General features: G+C 45.8%; 2 protein-coding genes and 1 long non-coding RNA gene across 4 annotated transcripts in view; 2 read left to right on the top strand and 1 right to left on the bottom strand.

Annotated features, from left to right (window-relative positions):
• Window positions 1-19,976, bottom strand: part of LOC140422012 (uncharacterized) — a 51,113-nt gene that overhangs the window by 5,798 nt on the left and 25,339 nt on the right. The window contains exon 1 of one of the 2 annotated variants that reach the window (XM_072506969.1): window positions 4,288-4,419. The exons of the other annotated variant lie outside the window; for it this stretch is intronic. The gene's annotated coding sequence lies outside the window, so the exon portion shown is untranslated. Of the gene's footprint in view, window positions 1-4,287; window positions 4,420-19,976 lie in introns of those variants that run through there. 2 annotated transcript variants of the gene reach the window in all.
• On the top strand, window positions 4,503-15,118 carry LOC140422040 (uncharacterized). The gene is made up of 3 exons (XR_011947238.1): window positions 4,503-4,776; window positions 7,982-8,356; window positions 14,743-15,118. It is a non-coding gene; the product is annotated as an uncharacterized lncRNA (long non-coding RNA).
• Window positions 10,841-11,963, top strand: LOC140422026 (uncharacterized). The gene has a single exon (XM_072507015.1). It carries the CDS (start codon window positions 10,855-10,857, stop codon window positions 11,467-11,469), a length of 615 nt encoding a protein of 204 aa, XP_072363116.1. The 5' UTR covers window positions 10,841-10,854; the 3' UTR covers window positions 11,470-11,963.

Genomic DNA, 19,976 nt, shown 5'->3' on the forward strand with positions numbered 1-19,976 from the left:
TTCATACAGCATGGCCCTATTTTTTGTAAAATCACTCCTGGAGTGAGGTATCCTTTACTCACAGTCTGACAAAACACAAATAAAATATTGGGGTTTGTGTCCAGTATCCGAGCCACTGTTGGGGTCTGGTCCGGGATCATAACAGTGAGGAGGTGGTTTATGTGGATGTTTAGAGAACTTTGTACCCAAGGAGCAGAGATTTTACCTTCTTTCCAGCCCCACAGCAATGTCAGACTAGAATCGACAACTTTTTTGTGCCGAGGACGATCCTACACCTGGTGTCCACTTGCATCACAGGGAGCATCGTAATCGCAGACCTTCCCCAGTTTGTCTGGAGTTTCTGCTCGAGGGCTCACCCCCAGGTCGAGAACGTGGAGGTTTGCAGCCTCCCCGAGTTCATTTATTATGCACTTTCAGGAAGAGTTTGAGTTCTTCCTTTTGGTTAACTCGACTCCTGGGATTTCCCCCTCCATTTTGTGGGAGATGTGTAAAGTTTATGCTCGGGGCTGATCATGTCTCACACTGCTAATAAAAGGTGCAGGATGCTGGAGAACCAGCGGCTTCTGGAGGTTTGTTTGGTGAAGGTGGAGGAGAATCATATGGAGGGCCCGAGTAAGCTATTACTGAAGGAGGTTAATGCAGCAAGAGTGGCTTTGAACTCCCTGTTTACTCAGCAGGCCGAGAAAAGTTGAACGTTTATGAGGTCGAAGTTTTCGAGTTTGGGAATAAGCCGAGCAAATACTTGCCTGTTTGACAAAGAAAAAGGCCGACTTTAGAGCGAATCCCTCTGTGTGGCTTGGGGGATGGAAAAGGGTCATGAAGACGGAGGAGATAAACAGGGATTTTGGGAATTCTATGCGGGATTACACAAGTCTAAGCAGTCTGGTGATGTGTTGGTGGGTGTGGAGCATTTTCTCTCTTCCCTGAAGCTTCTGGAGGCCTCAGAAAATCTTAATGCTTCTTTTTCTTGGGAAGAAGTGTCAAAGGCCGTGAAGGAGCTGCAGCCGGGTAAAGACCCGGGACCAGGTGGCTGTGGGTGTGAATTTTATCGGGGGTTTGAGGATTTGTTATTGGATCCGTTGGTGGATCTGTATTGTCACTCTTTTGACTCAGGGATGCTGCCACTGACTCTTGTGAGGCTAATATCTCTTTGATTCTGAAGGTGGGCAAGGACCCAGAGGAGTGGGCCTCTTATTGCCAAATCTCTCTTTTGAATGTTGACTTGAAACTGCGATCTTATGTTTTGGCGATAAGGCTGGAGGACATCCTTCCGACAATCGTGCGGGAGGACCAGACTGGGTTTATACGGGGAAGAGTTTCCAGTAACAATGTTGGAAGGGAGCTGAATGTGATTCAGGCTTTTCAGAAATATGCATTGAATGGGCTGGTGATCTCCTTCGATGCAGAGAAAGCTTTTGCTCGAGTTGAGTGGAATTATCTGGCGTATCCGCTGTGAGGCTTCGGGTTGGGTGAGGATTATATTGAGTGGATTCAATTGTTATATCACAGACCGGCAGCGGCGGTGCTCACCAATGGTATAAGGATGTCAAATTTTGAGCTTCAGAGAGGGACTAGACAGGGCTGCCCTCTGTCCCCCTTGCTGTTTGCGTTGCCCACTGAGCCCTTTCCGGAGGATATTAGATTGGATCCTCTGATATCGAGCCTGGAGGGTGGGGTGAGGCAGCACAAGATCACTCTGTGTGCAGATGACAGGCTGCTGTTTGTGTTGAACCCCAGTGTTTCAGTCCTGGACATTATTGGAGCAGTGGATAGATTTAGTGGCTTCTCTCGTATCAAGATCAATTTTGCTGAGTCGGAGGCCATGCCCATGGGGAGGGGTTGAGGGGTAATCCCCCTCCTCTTGCTAACTTCCCCTTCAGGTGCACCCCCCCCCCCCCCCCCCCCCGGAAGCCATTTTCAAACCTGGGGATGTCAATGGCCCCTCTTTTAGGCAGCTATGTGAGGTCAACTTTCCACAGCTGATGATGACTATTAGGTGGGACCTTGCCTGGTGGTTGGCTCTTCCGATTTCACGGTGAGGGAGGATTGCCTTCATTAAAATGAATGTGTCGCCCAGACTGTTGTACCCTCTGCAAATGCTGCCTATACTGCTGTCGACCAGAGTCGTTTGGGAAATTAATCAAATCAGGCCAGGACCTACTCAGTTAATGGTAGGGAGTTGGGGAGAGTTACAGAACAAAGAGATCTAGGAGTCCAGGTTCATAGCTCCTTGTAGGTGGAGTCGCAGGTGGACAGGCTGGTGAAGAAGGCAGTCAGTATGCTCGGTTTTATTGGTTAGAATATTGAATACAGGAGTTGTGATCTCTTATTGAAGTTGGACAAGACATTGGTGAGACCGCACATGGATAGGCTGGGACTTTTTTCCCTGGAGCGTAGGAGGCTTAGGTGTGACCTTATAGAAGTCTACAAAGTGAGGAACATAGATAAAGTATATAGTCAACATATTTTCCCAAAGGTGGAGGAGTCTAGAACTAGAAGGCATAGGTTTAAGGTGAGCGAAGAGAGATACAAAAGAGACCAGAGGAGAAGTTTCTTTACATACAGGGTGGTGAGCATCTGGAATGGCTTCCATAGTCAGTGGTAGAGACGGGTACAATTTTGTCCTTTAACAAGCAGTTAGACAGTTACATGGGCAGGGTGGGTACAGAGGGATACGGGCCAAATGCTGGCAAGTGGGACTAGCTTAGTGATAGAAACTGGGCGACATGGAAAAGCTGGGCTGAAGGGCCTGTTTCCAAGCTGTAAACATCTATAACTCCACCTGGAACAAAAAGAAACCTCGCGTCAAGTTTGTTAAGCTCCAATCACCAGGAGCGAAGGGAGAAGATGGTCTCCCGAAAATCAGGCTTCATCAATTGGCCTCTCGTCTTATGTTCATAAGGGATTGGATTAGGATGGAGCCAACATTTATCTAGCTCAATACAGAAGCAGACCAGTCAGTTCTCTCTCGATCCAAAACTGGCATAGGCTGATTATGGAATGCATCTCCATTCAATTTTTAATGTCTAATTCATTCTGAGTCTGATGCATTGTGTAAAGTGTGGTACTCCTATCTCAAATACATAGCCTCCAATTTGAGTGACTTGCTCCTCCTGGGCTTTCCATGAGTGAATTCAATTTAACTTAGGGCACAGTGGTTAGTACTGCTCCCTCAGCGTCAGGGACCCAGGTTCAATTACATCCTTGGATGGCTGTCTGTGTGGAGTTTGTATATTCTCCTTGTGTCTTTGTGTATTTCCTCCGGGTGCTCCAGTTTCCTCCCACTGTCCAAAATGTGCAGCGAAAGTGGATTGGTCACGCTAATTTGCCCCTTCGTGTCCAAGATGTGTAGGTTAGGTGGGTTGACCATGATCAATGCACCGGCTTACGAGGATAGGATGGGGAGTGGGCCTCAGTGAAATGCTCTTTCTGAGTCTCAGTGCAGATGTGAAGGGGCGAATAGCCTTCTGCACTACTGGAGTTCTATATCATCTATGTTGTGTTATTCGTTTTAATTTGATTATGCGGTTAGTCAGTTTGTGAAATTTTTGGGTTTACAAACTGAATTGTTATATAATCTTACCCTCTTTCCCCACTCACTACTTTAACCTGTTAACTGGTTCTTCAATTGATCTAGTATTTCATCTCGAGGCTCTTGTCTCTCAAATATCCTGTTCCAAATTAATTCTGCAATATGTTGCTTGGATTTATGTTGGCAATATCTCTTGTTCCACTCTGTGCCCACGATTCGTTTTGTTATTCTGTTGCATTCAGTGTTTAAAAATTATTTGAAACATAACAATTTATTAAAAATCTGTCCAACTCATCTGTGAATATATTCAATGACCCCCACACCCCACTGGTCCCTGTGGAAGAAAGATCCAGAGATGAATAACCCTCCAAGGGAAGAGATGACTGGATTGTACTTTATTACAGAACCATAAACAATTTTTCTAATGTGTACCATATAACAGCACGAGAAATGTCTCTGTCTGGTATTAATTTACTGTCCCCTTAAATGTCAGCCATCACCTGGAGTAACCAGCCCTTTAATGGTGACCATTAGGAAAGGGACCATCCTTTTACCCAGACAAATAAATGTGAGAAGCTGAGGGACCAAAGGATGTCAATGTCCTTAAGAGAGAGAGAGGGACCTGGGCCAAGCTTTGCAGAGTCTGCACCCTCCCTGGATTCACTTCCTTTCCCTTCAGTTGCTGCAGGTGACCAATTAAAGGTCAGAATGAGAAAAGAAATGGAAAGAGGAAGAAAAGAAAGTGTTTTACTCACAGATGCTGGAGACAAGAGGAAGTTCACAACTGTGTGAGGCCCCAGTTTTCCTCATTGTCCAGTTTCCACGTTCGAACAACGGGGGAGCTGATTGGATGGTGGAAGTGAGTCCTTCCGGTTCACCAACTCTTCCCATTGGTCAACAACCTTCTTCCGCCTCATTCATTGTTCCGCCTGCTCGAGACAAGGTTTCCAGGCAACCGGCTGACAGCTCCGGCCAGACCGAGAAGTCGCACGGTGATTTCCCCTCCCCCCGGCCCGGGGATGCGCATGTCCGAGGGAGAGGAGAGAATGCGCATGTCCGAGGGAGAGGAGAGAATGCGCATGTGCGAGGGAAAGCTCACCCCTGACCGTCCTGCTGAAGCGTTGACCAATGGGAAAGATTGGATGACCGGAAGGACTGTGGTACTCCAGGCAATCAGTGCGGGCTTTGTGTGAATGGAGTTTGACCTTCACACAGACTGAAATATCCTCCTGTCTGCAACATCTGTGAGTAAAACTCTTTTCTCCCCCTTTCCATTTCTTTTCTCATTCTCACCTTCAATTGGTGACTTGCAGCAACTGAAGGGAAAGGAAGTGAATCCAGGGAGGGTGCAGACTCTGGAAAGCTTGGTCCAGATCTCTCTCTCTCTTAAAGACATTCATGGAGGCTCGAGCAAAAACTTTCTCTGCATCGAAGGAGATCACCAGCCCATCCACTGTGTATTTCTGAAAAGCCTGAATCACATTCACCAACCTTCCAACATTGTTACTGGAAAGTCTTCCCCTTATAAACCCAGACTGGTCCCCCCGCCCCCACACGATTGTTGGAAGGATGTCCTCCAGCCTGCTCGCCAAAACTTTAGATCGTAATTTGAAGTCAAGATTCAAAAGAGATATTGGCCAATAAGAGACACACTCCTCTGGGTCCTTCAAAATCAAAGAGATAGTAGCCTCCCGAAGAGTCGATGGCAGCATCCCTGAGTCAAAAGAGTGACAATACATACCCATCAATGGGTCCAACAACAAATCCTCAAGCGCCCGATAGTACTCAAACCCACAGCTATTGCGGTCCCGGGGCTTTACCCGGCTGCAGCTCCTTCATGGCCTTTGAGACCTCTTCCCTAGAAAGGGGAGCATTAAGAGGCTCACACTGGCTTTCTGAGGCCTCCGTAAGCTTCAGGGAAGAGAATAAATGCTCCATATCCAACAACACTTCACCAGACTTCAGAGACTTTATAATTCTGTATAGAATTCCCCAAATCCCTGTTTATCTCCTCTGTCCTCACAACCCTTTTCCCTCCCCCACGTCACACAGAGGGAATTGTTCCAATGTCGGCCTTTTTCTTTGTCCAACAGGTCAAGTATTTGCTCAGTTTATTCCCAAACTCGTACAACGTCTGCCTCGCAAACCTTTCTCAACCTGCTGAATCAATAGGGAGTCCAAAGCCACTCTTGCCGCATTAACCTCCTTCAGCAATAGCTTATTTGAGATCTCCTCATAATTCTGCTCGGCCTTCGTGAAACAAACCCCCAGACATTCTGGTTCTTCAGCATCCGAGCATAAACTTTACACGTCTCCCATAAAATGGAGGGGGAATACCAGGGGTCAAGTTAATCCAAAGGAAGAACTCAAACTCGTTCTTAAAATGCATAGTAAATGAAATATCTCTTATCAGAGAGGCAGCAACCGTCCACATTCTCGACCTGGGGGTGAACCCTCGAGTAGAATTCCAGAGAAACAGGGGAATGGTCCACAATCGATGTTCACTTTGGTGCACGAGGACACCAGGTGTAGGATCGTCCTTGACATAAAAATGTCGTTGATTCTAGTGTGACATTGATTAGGACTAGAAAGAAGGTAAAATCTCCTCCCCTCAGGTGCAAAGTGCTCCAAACATCCACATAACCCACCTCCTCACAAGTAAAGGCCAACGCCCTAGCAGCATTGGGGGGGGGGGGGGGCTTTCCTGGTAACCGGGAGCTTATCTACCAGAGGATTTAAGGGACAGGTGAAGTCGCCAACCACGAAAGAGTTAGTTGAAGCTAACTCTGCAAATCCACAAAGGCCTCCGGGGAGTAATTTGGCGATCCATAAACATTCATTATTGAAACAATATCTCCATGCACCGAACCTCTAATGATCACATATCTACCTCCTTTGTCCTTGGTGCAGGTTTCAACCTTAAAAGAGATATTTTTATTAATAAAGATTGCAACACCCCTGCTATCAAGTAGATGAAAAGGAGATGAAAAAACCTGCCCCACCTAATTCCACCCCAATTTAAAGTGTTCGTCATCGTCCAGATGAGTTTCCTGTAATAAAGCTATGTCGACTTTCTCCTTAAAAAAGGAGAGGATAACCATAGATTTGAGATAGGGAAGTGGGGTTGGAAATTGTCGGAGATGGGATTGGAAAGGAATTAGGGCACTAAAAGATTTATTTCTTGGGGGTCTTTTTGTGGGATTGAAGGAACTGGGAGCGAGGTATGGGCTGGAGCAAGGGAAAATATTTAGATACATGCAGATTCGAGACTTTGCCAGAAAGGAGATACAGAGCTTTGAAGTAAAGCCGGCTTCCACATTGCTGGAGGAGGTGCTGACGACAGGGGACTGGGGAAGGTGTAGTATTGGTGGTTTACGGGGCTATTTTGGAGGAGGAGAAGGCCCCCTGTGTATTTATGTTTGCCCTATGTATTGTTCTCATGTATGGAATGATCTGTCTGAACTGTACACAGAACAATACTTTTCATTGTATCTCGATACACGTGACAATTAACAAATCCAATCCTCACCATTGAGGTGATAGTATTTCTAATCAGTAAGGCTACTCCACCCACTCTGCTGTATTCTCTGTCCCTCCTGTAAACTTTATAACCGGTCTATTTGTCCAGTCCAGACCATGCTGCTACTTGTTTTTGGAACTGTATTGAGTTCCCCTGAGACCTTCCCCTCCCCCACCATTTGTTAGTTTAAAGTCCTTGTTACCTCCCTATTTATCCGTTCCGGGAGGACACTGGTCCCAGATCGGTTCAGGTGGAGACCGTCCCAACTGTACAGATCCCTCCTGTCCCAATACTGATGCCAGTGCCCCATGAAATGGAACCCTTCTTTCCTGCACCACTCCTATAGCCACGTGTTTACTTCCCTAATTTTCTCGTCCCTATGCCAAATTACACATGGCTTGGGGAATAATCCAGAGATTATAACCCTTGAGGATCTGTTCTTTAATTTTGTTCCGAGTTCCTGATATTCCCAAACAGGTCCTCTTTCCGAGTCTTGCCGATATTGTTTGTCCCAATGTGGACCCCAACAACTGGATCCTCCCCCTCCCTCTCCAATATCCTTTCAAGCCGGTTAGAGATGCCCCTCACCCTGGCACCAGGCAGGCAACATACCACGTGGGACTCTCGGTCCTGCTTCCAAAGGGAATCAGTTCCCTAATTACAGAATCCCCATCAGCTACCACTTTCTCTCCCCGCTTGAATGGCCTCCTGTACCAGGGTGCAGTGGTCAGCGAGCTCATCCTTCCTACAGTCACAGCTCCGAAACTCCGTCCCTCCAAGTCCGCTCCCTGGAGACTAGGTCTGGGGAATAGGTATTGGAGACGAGGTATTGGGGAATGAGAGGAAGCAATGTTCCATAGAAACTAGAATTCTCTGTTCTGAATTTCTATCCTGTACTGAGTGTTGACTTTTGTAAACTCCTTTTACAGATATTACAAGAGGAGGAATTACAGACAGAAATTTCAATTATCACGTCTCGGTCTTACAGAGTCACTCGATACCTTGGAATCTGAGTATCATCGGCCTTTGAATCTAGAAGGAGAAATGTTTGCCCAATCTGGCGGCTTCAAAAGATTTTAACCATCAGTGTGACTGGAAAAGCACCGAGACACACACACCCGAGTGAGAGTGTTCCAGAACACTGACTGTGGAAAGAGCTTTAACCTGTTACACTGCCTGAAAAAGACATCACACCATTCACAGCGGGGAGAGACCATACTCGTGTTTAATAAGAATCTTTTATTGTCACAAGTATGAAGTTACTGTGAAAAGCCCCTCGCCGCCACATTCCGGCGCCTGTTCGGGTAAGCTGGTACGGGAATTGAAACCGCGCTGCTGGCCTTGTTCTGCATCATAAACCAGCTGTCTAGCCACTGAGCTAAACCAGCCCTTCACCAGTTTGTGTGTGGTCAAGGCTTCAACTGATTGTCTCTCTGACCTGGAGAGACACAAGGAGACCCAAAACATGGAACTTGTTCAAGGAACAGGTGCTACGTGTCCTTGATATGTATGTCCCTGTCAGGCAGGGAAGAGATGGTCGAGTGAGGGAACCATGGTTGACAAGAGAGGTTGAATGTCTTGTTAAAAGGAAAAAGGTGACTTATGTAAGGCTGAGGAAACAAGATTCAGACAGGGCATTGGAGGGATACAAGATAGCCAGGAGGGAACTGAAGAAAGGGATTAGGAGAGCTAAGAGAGGGCATGAACAATCTTTGGCGGGTAGGATCAAGGAAAACCCCAAGGCCTTTTACACATATGTGAGAAATATGAGAATGACTAGAGCGAGGGTAGGTCCGATCAAGGACAGTAGCGGGAGATTGTGTATTGAGTCTGAAGAGATAGGAGAGGTCTTGAATGAGTATTTTTCTTCTGTATTTACAAATGAGAGGGGCGATATTGTTGGAGAGGACAGTGTGAAACAGATTGGTAAGCTCGAGGAAATACTTGTCAGGAAGGAAGATGTGTTGGGCATTTTGAAAAACTTGAGGATAGACAAGTCCCCCGGGCCTGACGGGATATATCCAACGATTCTATAGGAAGCAAGAGATGAAATTGCAGAGCCGTTGGCAATGATCTTTTCGTCCTCACTGTCAACAGGGGTGGTACCAGGGGATTGGAGAGTGGCGAATGTCGTGCCCCTGTTCAAAAAAGGAACTAGGGATAACCCTGGGAATTACAGGCCAGTTAGTCTTACTTCGGTGGTAGGCAAAGTAATGGAAAGGGTACTGAAGGATAGGATTTCTGAGCATCTGGAAAGACACTGCTTGATTAGGGATAGTCAGCACGGATTTGTGAGGGGTAGGTCTTGCCTTACAAATCTTATTGAATTCTTTGAGGAGGTGACCAAGCATGTGGATGAAGGTAAAGCAGTGGATGTAGTGTACATGGATTTTAGTAAGGCATTTGATAAAGTTCCCCATGGTAGGCTTGTGCAGAAAGTAAGGAGGCATGGGATAGTGGGAAATTTGGCCAGTTGGATAACGAACTGGCTAACCGATAGAAGTCAGAGAGTGGTGATGGATGGCAAATACTCAGCCTGGATCCCAGTTATCAGTGGCGTACCGCAGGGATCAGTTCTGGGTCCTCTGCTGTTTGTGATTTTCATTAATGACTTGGATGAGGGAGTTGAAGGGTGGGTCAGTAAATTTGCAGACGATACGAAGATTGGAGGAGTTGTGGATAGTAAGGAGGGCTGTTGTCGGCTGCAAAGAGACATAGATAGGATGCAGAGCTGGGCTGAGAAGTGGCAGATGGAGTTTAACCCTGAAAAGTGTGAGGTTGTCCATTTTGGAAGGACAAATATGAATGCGGAATATAGGGTTAACGGTAGAGTTCTTGGCAATGTGGAGGAGCAGAGAGATCTTGAGGTCTATGTTCATACATCTTTGAAAGTTGCCACTCAAGTGGATAGAGCTGTGAAGAAGGCCTATGGTGTGCTCGCGTTCATTAACAGAGGGATTGAAGTTAAGAGCCGTGAGGTGATGATGCAGCTGTACAAAACTTTGGTAAGGCCACATTTGGAGTACTGTGTACAGTTCTGGTCGCCTCATTTTAGGAAAGATGTGGAAGCTCTGGAAAAGGTGCAAAGAAGATTTACCAGGATGTTGCCTGGAATGGAGAGTAGGTCTTACGAGGAAAGGTTGAGGGTGCTAGGCCTTTTCTCATTAGAGCGGAGAAGGATGAGGGGCGACTTGATAGAGGTTTATAAGATGATCAGGGGAATAGATAGAGTAGACAGTCAGAGACTTTTTCCCCGGGTGGAACACACCATTACAAGGGGACATAAATTTAAGGTGAAAGGTGGAAGATATAGGAGGGATATCAGAGGTAGGTTCTTTACCCAGAGAGTAGTGGGGGCATGGAATGCACTGCCTGTGGAAGTAGTTGAGTCGGAAACATTAGGGACCTTCAAGCAGCTATTGGATAGGTACATGGATGACGGTCAAATGATATAGTGTAGATTTATTTGTTCTTAAGGGCAGCACGGTAGCATTGTGGATAGCGCAATTGCTTCACAGCTCCATGGTCCCAGGTTCGATTCCGGCTTGGGTCATTGTCTGTGCGGAGTCTGCACGTCCTCCCCATGTCTGCGTGGGTTTCCTCCGGGTGCTCCGGTTTCCTCCCACAGTCCAAAGATGTGCGGGTTAGGTGAATTGGCCAATGATAAATTGCCCTTAATGTCCAAATTGCCCTTGGTGTTGGGTGGAGGTGTTGAGTTTGGGTATGGTGCTCTTTCCAAGAGCCGGTGCAGACTCAAAGGGCCGAATGGCCTCCTTCTGCACTGTAAATTCAATGATAATCTATGATTAATCTAGGACAAAGGTTCGGCACAACATCGTGGGCCGAAGGGCCCGTTCTGTGCTGTATTTTCTATGTTCTATGTTCTATGGAGAAACCGTGGAAATGTGGGGATTATGGGAAGGCATATAGTGTCCCATCTCAGCTGGAGATTCATCGACGCAGCCACACTGGTGAGAGGCCGTTCACCTGCTCTCAGTGTGGGAAAGGATTCACTCAATTTTCCAGTCTGACATCACACCAGCGAGTTCACACTGGGGAGAGGCCGTTCACCTGCTCTCGGTGTGGACAGAGATTCACTCAGTTATCTAACCTGAAGTCACATCAGCGAGTTCACACCAGGGAGAGGCCATTCCCCTGTTCCCAGTGTGGGAAGGGATTCACTGAGTTATCCAGCCTGAAGAAACATCAGCGGGTTCACACTGGAGAGAGGCCATTCCCCTGCTCCCAGTGTGGGAAGGGATTCACTGAGTTATCCGGCCTGAAGAAACACCAGCGAGTTCACACTGGGGAGAGGCCGTTCCCCTGCTCTCAGTGTGGGAAGGGATTCACTCAGTTATCCAGCATGAAGAAACACCAGCGGGTTCACACTGGGGAGAGGCCGATCACCCCTCGGTGAGGGAAGGGAACGCTTGATTCATCGCACCTGCTGCGACACCAACAAATTCACAAGTGATTACAGAGGTTGGATTCTGCTGTTATTGTTTCTGCTTCAATTACATCCAGGGCTGAATTTTGTTCATTCTGACAGTTGGTCAATGGGGAGGGTCAGAGGGTTTCATTCTGATGGACTTGGCAGTCTCATGGCTTTGCCTCCGGTGGGCTGACGCTCTTTGAGCCTTGTTGCAAATTCCTTGTTTCAAATTTCACAAGGATCAGAGTGAAGGGATGTTTGGAAGTGAGCCGATATTTAGTTTGCATTTCTGTTTGGATCCTCCCAAATTATACCACATTGCCATGACGATGGGCCCTGGTGGTTACATGTTTTTGTTTAATTTATCTGAGTTTTCTTCTGTGAGAAACACCATCAGGGTATGAGGGGCAAGTTGTCTGAGAGGGTCTGGGAAACCACATTAAATGGTATAATGAGAGACAGGCAATAGCTAATATTTAAGGAATTATTATATATCTACCGGGGGGGGGGGGGGGGAGGGGGAGGGGGGTCAGTTTGCTGCATGGCTGGTTCACGATGTGGAGTGATTCCAATAGCAGGGGTTCAACTGTCGTACTGGCTGAGGTTATCTATGAAGGGTCCACCTTCTCAACATTGTCCCTCGCACGAGGCCCTCTCTCCCTCTATTTCACTTTCTCCCTCCCCCTTGCTAGAACTTTGGTGCCTCTCATTTCTCATATATACACCAAATATAGATTCTTTTTGGGAACAGAAATCGATCAGGAAAAGTGATACAACCGTTGCTAACAAGGAAAGTTAAATAGTAGTAAGCCTGAGGATTGGGAACTTGTTTTAGAATTCAGCAAAGGAGGATCAAGAAACTGATAAAGAGAAGATAGAATATGAGAGCAAACTGGTGAGAAACATAAAAACTGACTGGAAAAGCTGCTATAGGAATGTGAAGAGGAAAAGAGAGGGTGCAGAGGAGATTTACAAGAATGGTATCAGGGATGACGGACTTCAGTGAGTTGGAGAGACTGGAGCATCTGAATTTTCTTTTTAGATCAAACAGGAATTAGGGTTGGGAATGGGGCCAATGGGCCCATTGAGTCCATGCTGGCTCTCTGTAGATCTCACCATCGCCTTGTTCTATCCCTGTCGTTTTATTTCCCTCAGGTCCCCATCCAATTTCCTTTTGGAAACATTCCATCATCTCTGCTTCTACCCCCATCGTAGGGAATGGGCTCCAGATGTTTACCAATTTCTTTAAATGCAAATTGGTTTCAGAGAGCGAAGGCCATTCTGCCCATCGTCCCCATTCTGCCTCTTTGAATGAACTATCTAATTAATCCCAGTACACTGAAAGTTTATACTTCTTTCCAGAGTGTGTGCAGTTCCATTTTGAAAGCTATAGTTGAATTTACTTCCTGCACAATTGTCAGACTGTGAATCTCAAATCACAATAACTCGTTCTGTTTCAAATTAAATAATTCCACAATATCCTATGTTTGGTTTTTCACAAGGTATTTGAAATGGAGTGAAAGGCATGGTTGTTACACAAAACTACGACTCAATCTTTATTAATTATCATTGTGAGTGGGCCGAGGATGATATGTCCAAGTCTGGGGACTATTTCTAAAATGAAATTACATTTCTATAGCACCTTTCATGACCACAGGATCTCCTAACACATTTTACATCCAGTGAAGTGCTTTTGAAGTGTAGCCACTGTTGTCATGTGGGGAACGATGGGTATGCTTCGTGACAAAATTTAATTTAAAAATAATCTTCATCCATAAGTAACAAGGTCAAGGAAGCTGTGTTAAACTCGAGCACATGAGTGGACTTCTAATTAAAAAATGCATACTGTATAAACCAAAATGTTTCCAGAAACTGCTGAAGTCGTGGAAATTGTTTAAACTACTCATTCCAAAGTTTTGAAAAGCTACTGGGTCATCATATACTGCCAAAATCTGGCTCAAGAATAAGATTGATTGTTCCATCTGATCAAAATTAGTAAGAAAGTAAGCTATTGTATTCTACAAAACTGTCTTTTTGAACTACTGTATCCTGTATTAACCAAATGTATTAATTGAAGATTACTGAATTAATTAGCTCCCTGTCAGAAACAGATGATTGAATAAGTAGTGAGCTTTAATTGAGTTACAGTTAATGAATCAATTGTTATGTTAAAAGACAGGTTTAATTGCTGTAAAAATGTAATGCTCACTTTCTGAGTATGTAAAGAATGTGCAATGAGGATAAATGTACTGGCAAGAGAGGCCTTCAAGCTCTGATTAGCCTCAACATTTGAAACCATGAATAAGGGATTGTATAGAATCAGATAAGGGGATAGTAAGAAACAGTTCTGTTGTATTCATGTCTAAGTAATGAGAGATGTGTGGAGTTTGTATGTTCTCCCTGTGTCTGCTTGAGTTTCCTCCGGGTGCTCTGGTTTCCTCTCATAGTCCAAAGATGCGCAAAGTTTAGGTGGATTGGCCACGCTAAATTGCCCCTTAGTATCCAAAGTTTCCACAAACAGCAAATGATAATGAGCCGATGATGTGTTTTTAGTGATGTTGATTGAGGGATAAATATTGACCAGGACACCAGGGATAACTCCCCTGCTCTTCTTCAAAATAGTGGCTGTGGGAACTTTTACACCCGCCTGAGAGGGGCAGACAGGGCCTCAGTTTAACATCTTATTTGAAAGAAGGCTGTTCTGACAGTGCAGCAATCCCTCAGTGCTGGGACCAGGAATGTTGGATTGGATTTTTGTCCCCAGGTCTCTGGACTGGGATTTGATCCCACACACTTCTGACTCAGAGGTGAGAGAGCTGCCCACTGAGCCACGGCTGACACTATAGACTATGGACGCGATTCTCCGGCCTCGTTGCGCTCTCGATTAAGAGAAACGAGGCCGCTGAACAGCGGGAAATGCCCAAAACGAGATCCACGCCAGGCGCCAAACAGTTTGCGATGCAACCAGCCCACTCCCCTTGGTGAAATCAGGATCTCGCCGTAGCGAGGTGAGAAGCCACTTCAGCCCCATTTCTATACAATTAACAAGGGCTACCCCAGATCCAATGGCCTCCCGTCATTCAGCGGCCTCTTCAGCAAGTGCTCACACTGGCGCCGAATAGTATTTCTTTTGAAAAGCTGAAACCAGTGTAATGTGAGATTACCTTTAAGAAATGAACCTTTAACAGATTAAGCTGATCATATTACTGAAGTGATGTCACAGGGAGGAGCTGAGCTCACTTCTGCTTTTGGTTTCAGTTTGAGAAAGCAGCTTGGATGTATCTGTGTTTCCAGAGAGCTGCAGGAAGAAAAGCAAGGTGCTGGAGCTCAAGTCAACCAAGCTGATATATCTCTCCCACCCAACAGAAAATATATATATTCTGTGACCTGGTGTGTTACTGTTTTGAAGGTCTGAAGTCTTTTGGATGTTTGACGGAACATTTTTAGGGATTATTAAGTGTTGTATTATTTTCAGGGTTATCTTTGAAGTAAGGGGTGTTAAGGGATCCAATGTTTATTTAAAAGGTTAAGTTGAGTTCATAGAATAAACATTGTTTTGTGTTAAAAACCACATGTCCATAATTGTAATATCACACCTGGGGAACAAGCCACGTGTTTCAAAAGCAGCAATCCATTAAAGGAGGAGGTTGGTTGAACTCCATGATACATTTTGGGGTTCTGAAAACGCTTCTCCCATAACACCAGGCAGAAGGACTCCTGTGGTGAGCCGAGGTGAGTAGCCATCTTTGCTCACAGGCAAAGAGCCCGGGGGCGCTGGGCATGCTGCCCCAGTACTCGGGGGGTGGGGGACCTTCTGCAGGGGTGGGTCGCCAAGGGGTGAGGGGAGGCTCTGGGGGTGGCAACTACCTGGGCACCACCACGCCAACCCCTGGATCATGTGTTCCCATTCCAGAGCCAACCCTTGTCCCTGCCCATCTGCCCCAACGACCACCGATAACCCCACCGACTGCTGAGGCCTCTGGCTGTGTGGCTGAAGGCTATTGCTGATCAGGAATTGGCAATTGTGCGCCCTTAAAGTGAGCCCTTCACAGATGCCAAGAGGATTCCCGTGGGTGGGCAGGCCTTGTAGCATGTGGGAGTCATTGCCTCGCATTGCAATCAAACCTTGATGCCTGGACACTGTGCCTGAACACTGCAGGAGACAAGAGCATACACGCAGCATCTGCACACCCAGGGGATGGGACAGAGCCTCAGGGACGTCCACGGCCAGAGGGTGGGTGGGTGCCACGTCAGGTGGGGGGGGGGGGATGCCTGGAGAGATGGGCAAAGGGACCGGGGATCAGCCCACATTGCAGAAGAAAGTGACAGAGGCATCATAATATAATGTTTGTGCAAAGAGGTATTTATTGTGCTGTACATTATCCCACTCCTGGTGGCGTGGTGCCCCCCCACCCCTGCACCCAGTGCCCTCGGTGATCCTCGACGTGCCTGGCCCTCCTAGCTCGAACACTGTGTCTAGCTGTGACCAACATTGACGAAGCTGCACAGGCGTGACTGACGTTCATTCAAGTGTCTATCTGAAACCGTGCACCAGGGAATGAACGCAGGCGGACCATTTTGGTTGAAGCCACGCCAACGTGACTGACGGATTCGAAGCCGCGGAGGTGGGCCAACGTTCACTCGAGCGTCTGGTTGAAGCTGCACAGGTTGTTGAAGCCATGCAAGTGGGCCAATGCTCACTCGAGTGTCTAGTTGAAGCCGCATAGTTCACTGCTTTTTCTTTCCCTTTGTCTATTTGTTAGATTTCTTTCTCCATCGCATCAGAAAATAAATAAATAAATATTGCCGAATACAAAAAGAAAGAGAATGTCCCGGGTTCTGATTGAGGAGCCGTGAGCTCCATCACAGGGTTCACAGCGGAACATCAATCTCAGTTAATGCAGAAAGATGGTTGGGACCCACACCTTACGGCTAGGGAACAGGAAAACTGGCGGATGGGTCAGAAGAAGGTTAGAGAACAAAAGGGGTAATAATTCTGAGCAGCCTATATTTAGTGAAGAATTAGACAAAGGAATGAGACAATCCAGTCCAGCCGGTGGCTGCAGTTTGCAGCAACACAGTTGGGCAGATAGGGTGGGGCCGCCCCAGTGGATAAAACACAATCACCAATCGCCCTTGGGCCGAGGATACTGAGCCTCATCTCCCTGTGGCCAGAACCAATAGATATTGAGAATTGAAGGAAAAGGAGAGACATTTAGTAAACCCACAGGGTAAGACTAATCCTGAAGGAACACAAATTTGCTGAGGAAAGGCAATGGTGTCACTTTACCTGCCTGAAGACACAGGAAACTGAACGATAAAATGAAACAATTCAGCTGGACAGCTGGAAATGAAATACAGGCTTGTGTCTCAAAGGAAAACTCCGTCTGTGAAAAAGCATTTTTGCAAACTTTAAACCAAAGTTGACAAGGACAAGTACAGCTCCTCCTGCGATCTAATGTGAAACTCTGATTTAAATAAAATTCCAACCGCTTGGATTTAAGAGATAGGTTTGAAAGTAAGTAACCCATGTTTCGGTCAGTCTGTTCCAAAACAAAGATAAGATGAGTTTGGCAGCAATCTAATTTTAACTCCCCAGTACATTTGGGTGATAAAAATGTTGAGAGTCACTTAACAGCTCATTTCACAAAATATCGCTTGCAACTTTGGTTAAGTAGCAAATATTGGAAATTGAAGGGGAAAAGGATAGACAACAGAAATGAAATTGAAGCAAATAGGACAAAAGATGTTCTAAATTGCGAAAGGGGACACACATTGCGCGCCAAGTCTTCCTGTCCCTTTAGGTTCTGTAGGGAAATTAACCATTTCAGGAGACAGCAGATTTGTTTTAAATCGCCTAGAAAATTGTGTGTCTGTGATTCTGTAGATGTCTATTTTAATTTAAATAAAGTTTAACTGTGGATTTGTAGGAATTCAACAAGACCAGTTAAAAGTGGAAATTTTAAGCGTAATTCAGGGCAATTTGGAATCAGTGTGAGAAATAGATCATGTTTATCACATCTCGCCAAATAAGGAACAAGCATTTTTGCAGGTGGTAATTTCTTTATTTTTGACAAAATGTAACAATCTGTTTCCCACAATCTAAATCCCACCCAGTCACCAGTGAGGTTAAGATAATTAAGAAAGGACAACAAAGAATAGAGAGAAAATGAACACAAATCCTTTCCTGTGTGAATGATTCCTTGTGTGTGTGTAAGTGCTGTTTGTGTGAGCGATCTAATGACTTGTTAACTCCCTATCGTCGGCTCGTGTGTCGTCTCAGTTTTGCTCCTTGCCTGTTTAATATGTGTGTCCCATATTTCTAGGGAATTATGAAAAGTGATAACTGTGTGTGTCTAAATTTGCAGTGCGGGATTGTGAGTTTGCAGTGTTCTGTCTTTGAGGTCCTCGAGCGACAAGAGAATGAACTGTTTGAAAGTTACACCTGTGAAAATGGTTGTTGTTTTTGAAAACAGTGTCAGACGCTAGAGGGAAGAGTCTATTCCTTCAATGGGTGAATTACAGTAGTTAAGGATGAGGGAAACATCCCAGTATCATTGAGTGGGATCTCTGGACATTCAGGAAAAGGATCATGTCTGTATTTGCAGATGGAAGCTGAGGAAGTGAATAGGGTAAAGATCCGTTCGAGGAGGTTTTTGTGACCCTGTTTGTCGCCGGATTACGGCGGAGTGAATGGAGAGCAAGAACAAGATGGGTGATAGTTGGACAAGGCGGGATGAAAGTAAAAGGGAATTGAGATGGTTTCTATGGATACAAGGACAAGGCTTCTTTTGAAGAGGAGATGAAATACATGTAATGGAAATCTAAAAGCCAACCACACTGCTGTTTGAATTAGTGACAATTCGGGAATGCGAAAACTACTTTAAAAGAAAATGTTATCAGCTGACAAACCCGGATTCCACCCAAGTGAGTGGGACCGTGCAAAGTAACTATGACCAGGGATACATGCTGGACATCCAAGGAGGTGGGCGCTAGAAACACTGGTCACAACCAAAGCACCTCACTAATTGATCTTGTTTTTTAGAACATTAGCAGTAGCCAAACGGTGACGACTGGGGCGGGCATTTGTTTAAGTTTATAGAATGTTAACAGCCGTATCGATTCTCGTGGGACTGTTGACCACAGGAATGGGAGGTGTACCCGCTCGCTCGACATCACCACAGAAGAAGCAGTCAAGACCTCGTCACCACCCGTGTCAACTGGCCCACTTCATCCAACCACGAGTCCAGGACAAGAGATGGGGTTGTATTAATTAATGAGAATAAGATTTTCTATGATAATGTACACCATGAGCTGGTGCCCGTAGTCTTAAACATTACAGACATAGCCCTACCTCAATGACTGAAGCAGCCCATTATAACGGCGGGACATGGCCAATAGCTGCACCGAGGAACAAAACAGGTTAAAATGCAGCTTGACGAATACCACTACGGCATTTAATACCAGAACTACAATGATTAATTCTATTGATCTAGCAACTGTTAACCTGAAGGTCCGAACGTTCAGCTTACAGCAAAAAGGATTCTGGGGAAGGGGAAAGGGATTCAGTGAACTCAACTGGGTACAGACCTGGGTAATTTAAAACTTGGCCGCTCTATTGGGAAATCATGCAATCTCCATTAATAAATTAATTGGGGGGGGGGCAGCACGGTGGCGCAGTGAGTAGCACTGCTGCATCACGGCGCCGAGGTCCCAGGTTCAATACCGGCTCTGGGTCACTGTCCGTGTGGAGCTTGCACATTCTCCCTGTGTTTGCGTGGATTTCACCCCCACAACCCAAAGATGTGCAGGGTAGGTGGATTGGCCGTGCTAAATTGCCCCTTAATTGGAAAAAATGAATTGGGTACTCTAAATTTCTTTCTTTTTAAAAAAGTAATCAATTAATTGGGAAAAATATTTTGGATGATGAAAATAAGAACGATGTTTGTAGCACCAATGGATCATGGGTGCTTGATCAGGTGTGAGAACATCTGAGGCAGATTAGCGAGGGAATGGTCCCACTGTGGGTTACAAATGAACATCTAATTAGCCCGTCACAACCATAGGTTGCCTGGATGCCAGCTCAGGGGATTAACACATGTATATAGTATTGATGTTGAATGTATTATGAATAACAATTTGTTAATGGGTACTGTTTTAGCGATACCCATTCTAGCCATGTTGTAAGGAACCTCTTATGAATCCTTACCTGCCCCTTGTTTTCCTTTTTAATTTCTGTCTTGTTGGCTGCTATGAAATTGCAGGCTTTGGTTTTAAACTGAAACCCCTCTGGTGCTACTTGAACTGGCCCAAGAGAACTGCCCTCAGTGCAGTGTGCTATGTGGCATAGTCCAGTGATATCATTTTGATGGACTTGGCTAGCAGCTAACCAATGCTCCTGAAATTCCAGGGCACATTCAGTTTACAAGTTTGATTGGGAGAGTGCTTCCGAGATTTCTGCGAAGAAGCAGCACAGAATCCATTTTAATTTA

This window comes from Scyliorhinus torazame, chromosome 5 (assembly GCF_047496885.1).
Source record: "Scyliorhinus torazame isolate Kashiwa2021f chromosome 5, sScyTor2.1, whole genome shotgun sequence".
Taxonomy (NCBI): Eukaryota; Metazoa; Chordata; class Chondrichthyes; order Carcharhiniformes; family Scyliorhinidae; genus Scyliorhinus; species Scyliorhinus torazame.

What these genes read in the sequence shown, in the direction of transcription:
- LOC140422026 (XM_072507015.1), top strand. Translation starts at nt 10,855, where the DNA reads ATGATTAATCTAGGACAAAGGTTCGGCACAACATCGTGGGCCGAAGGG.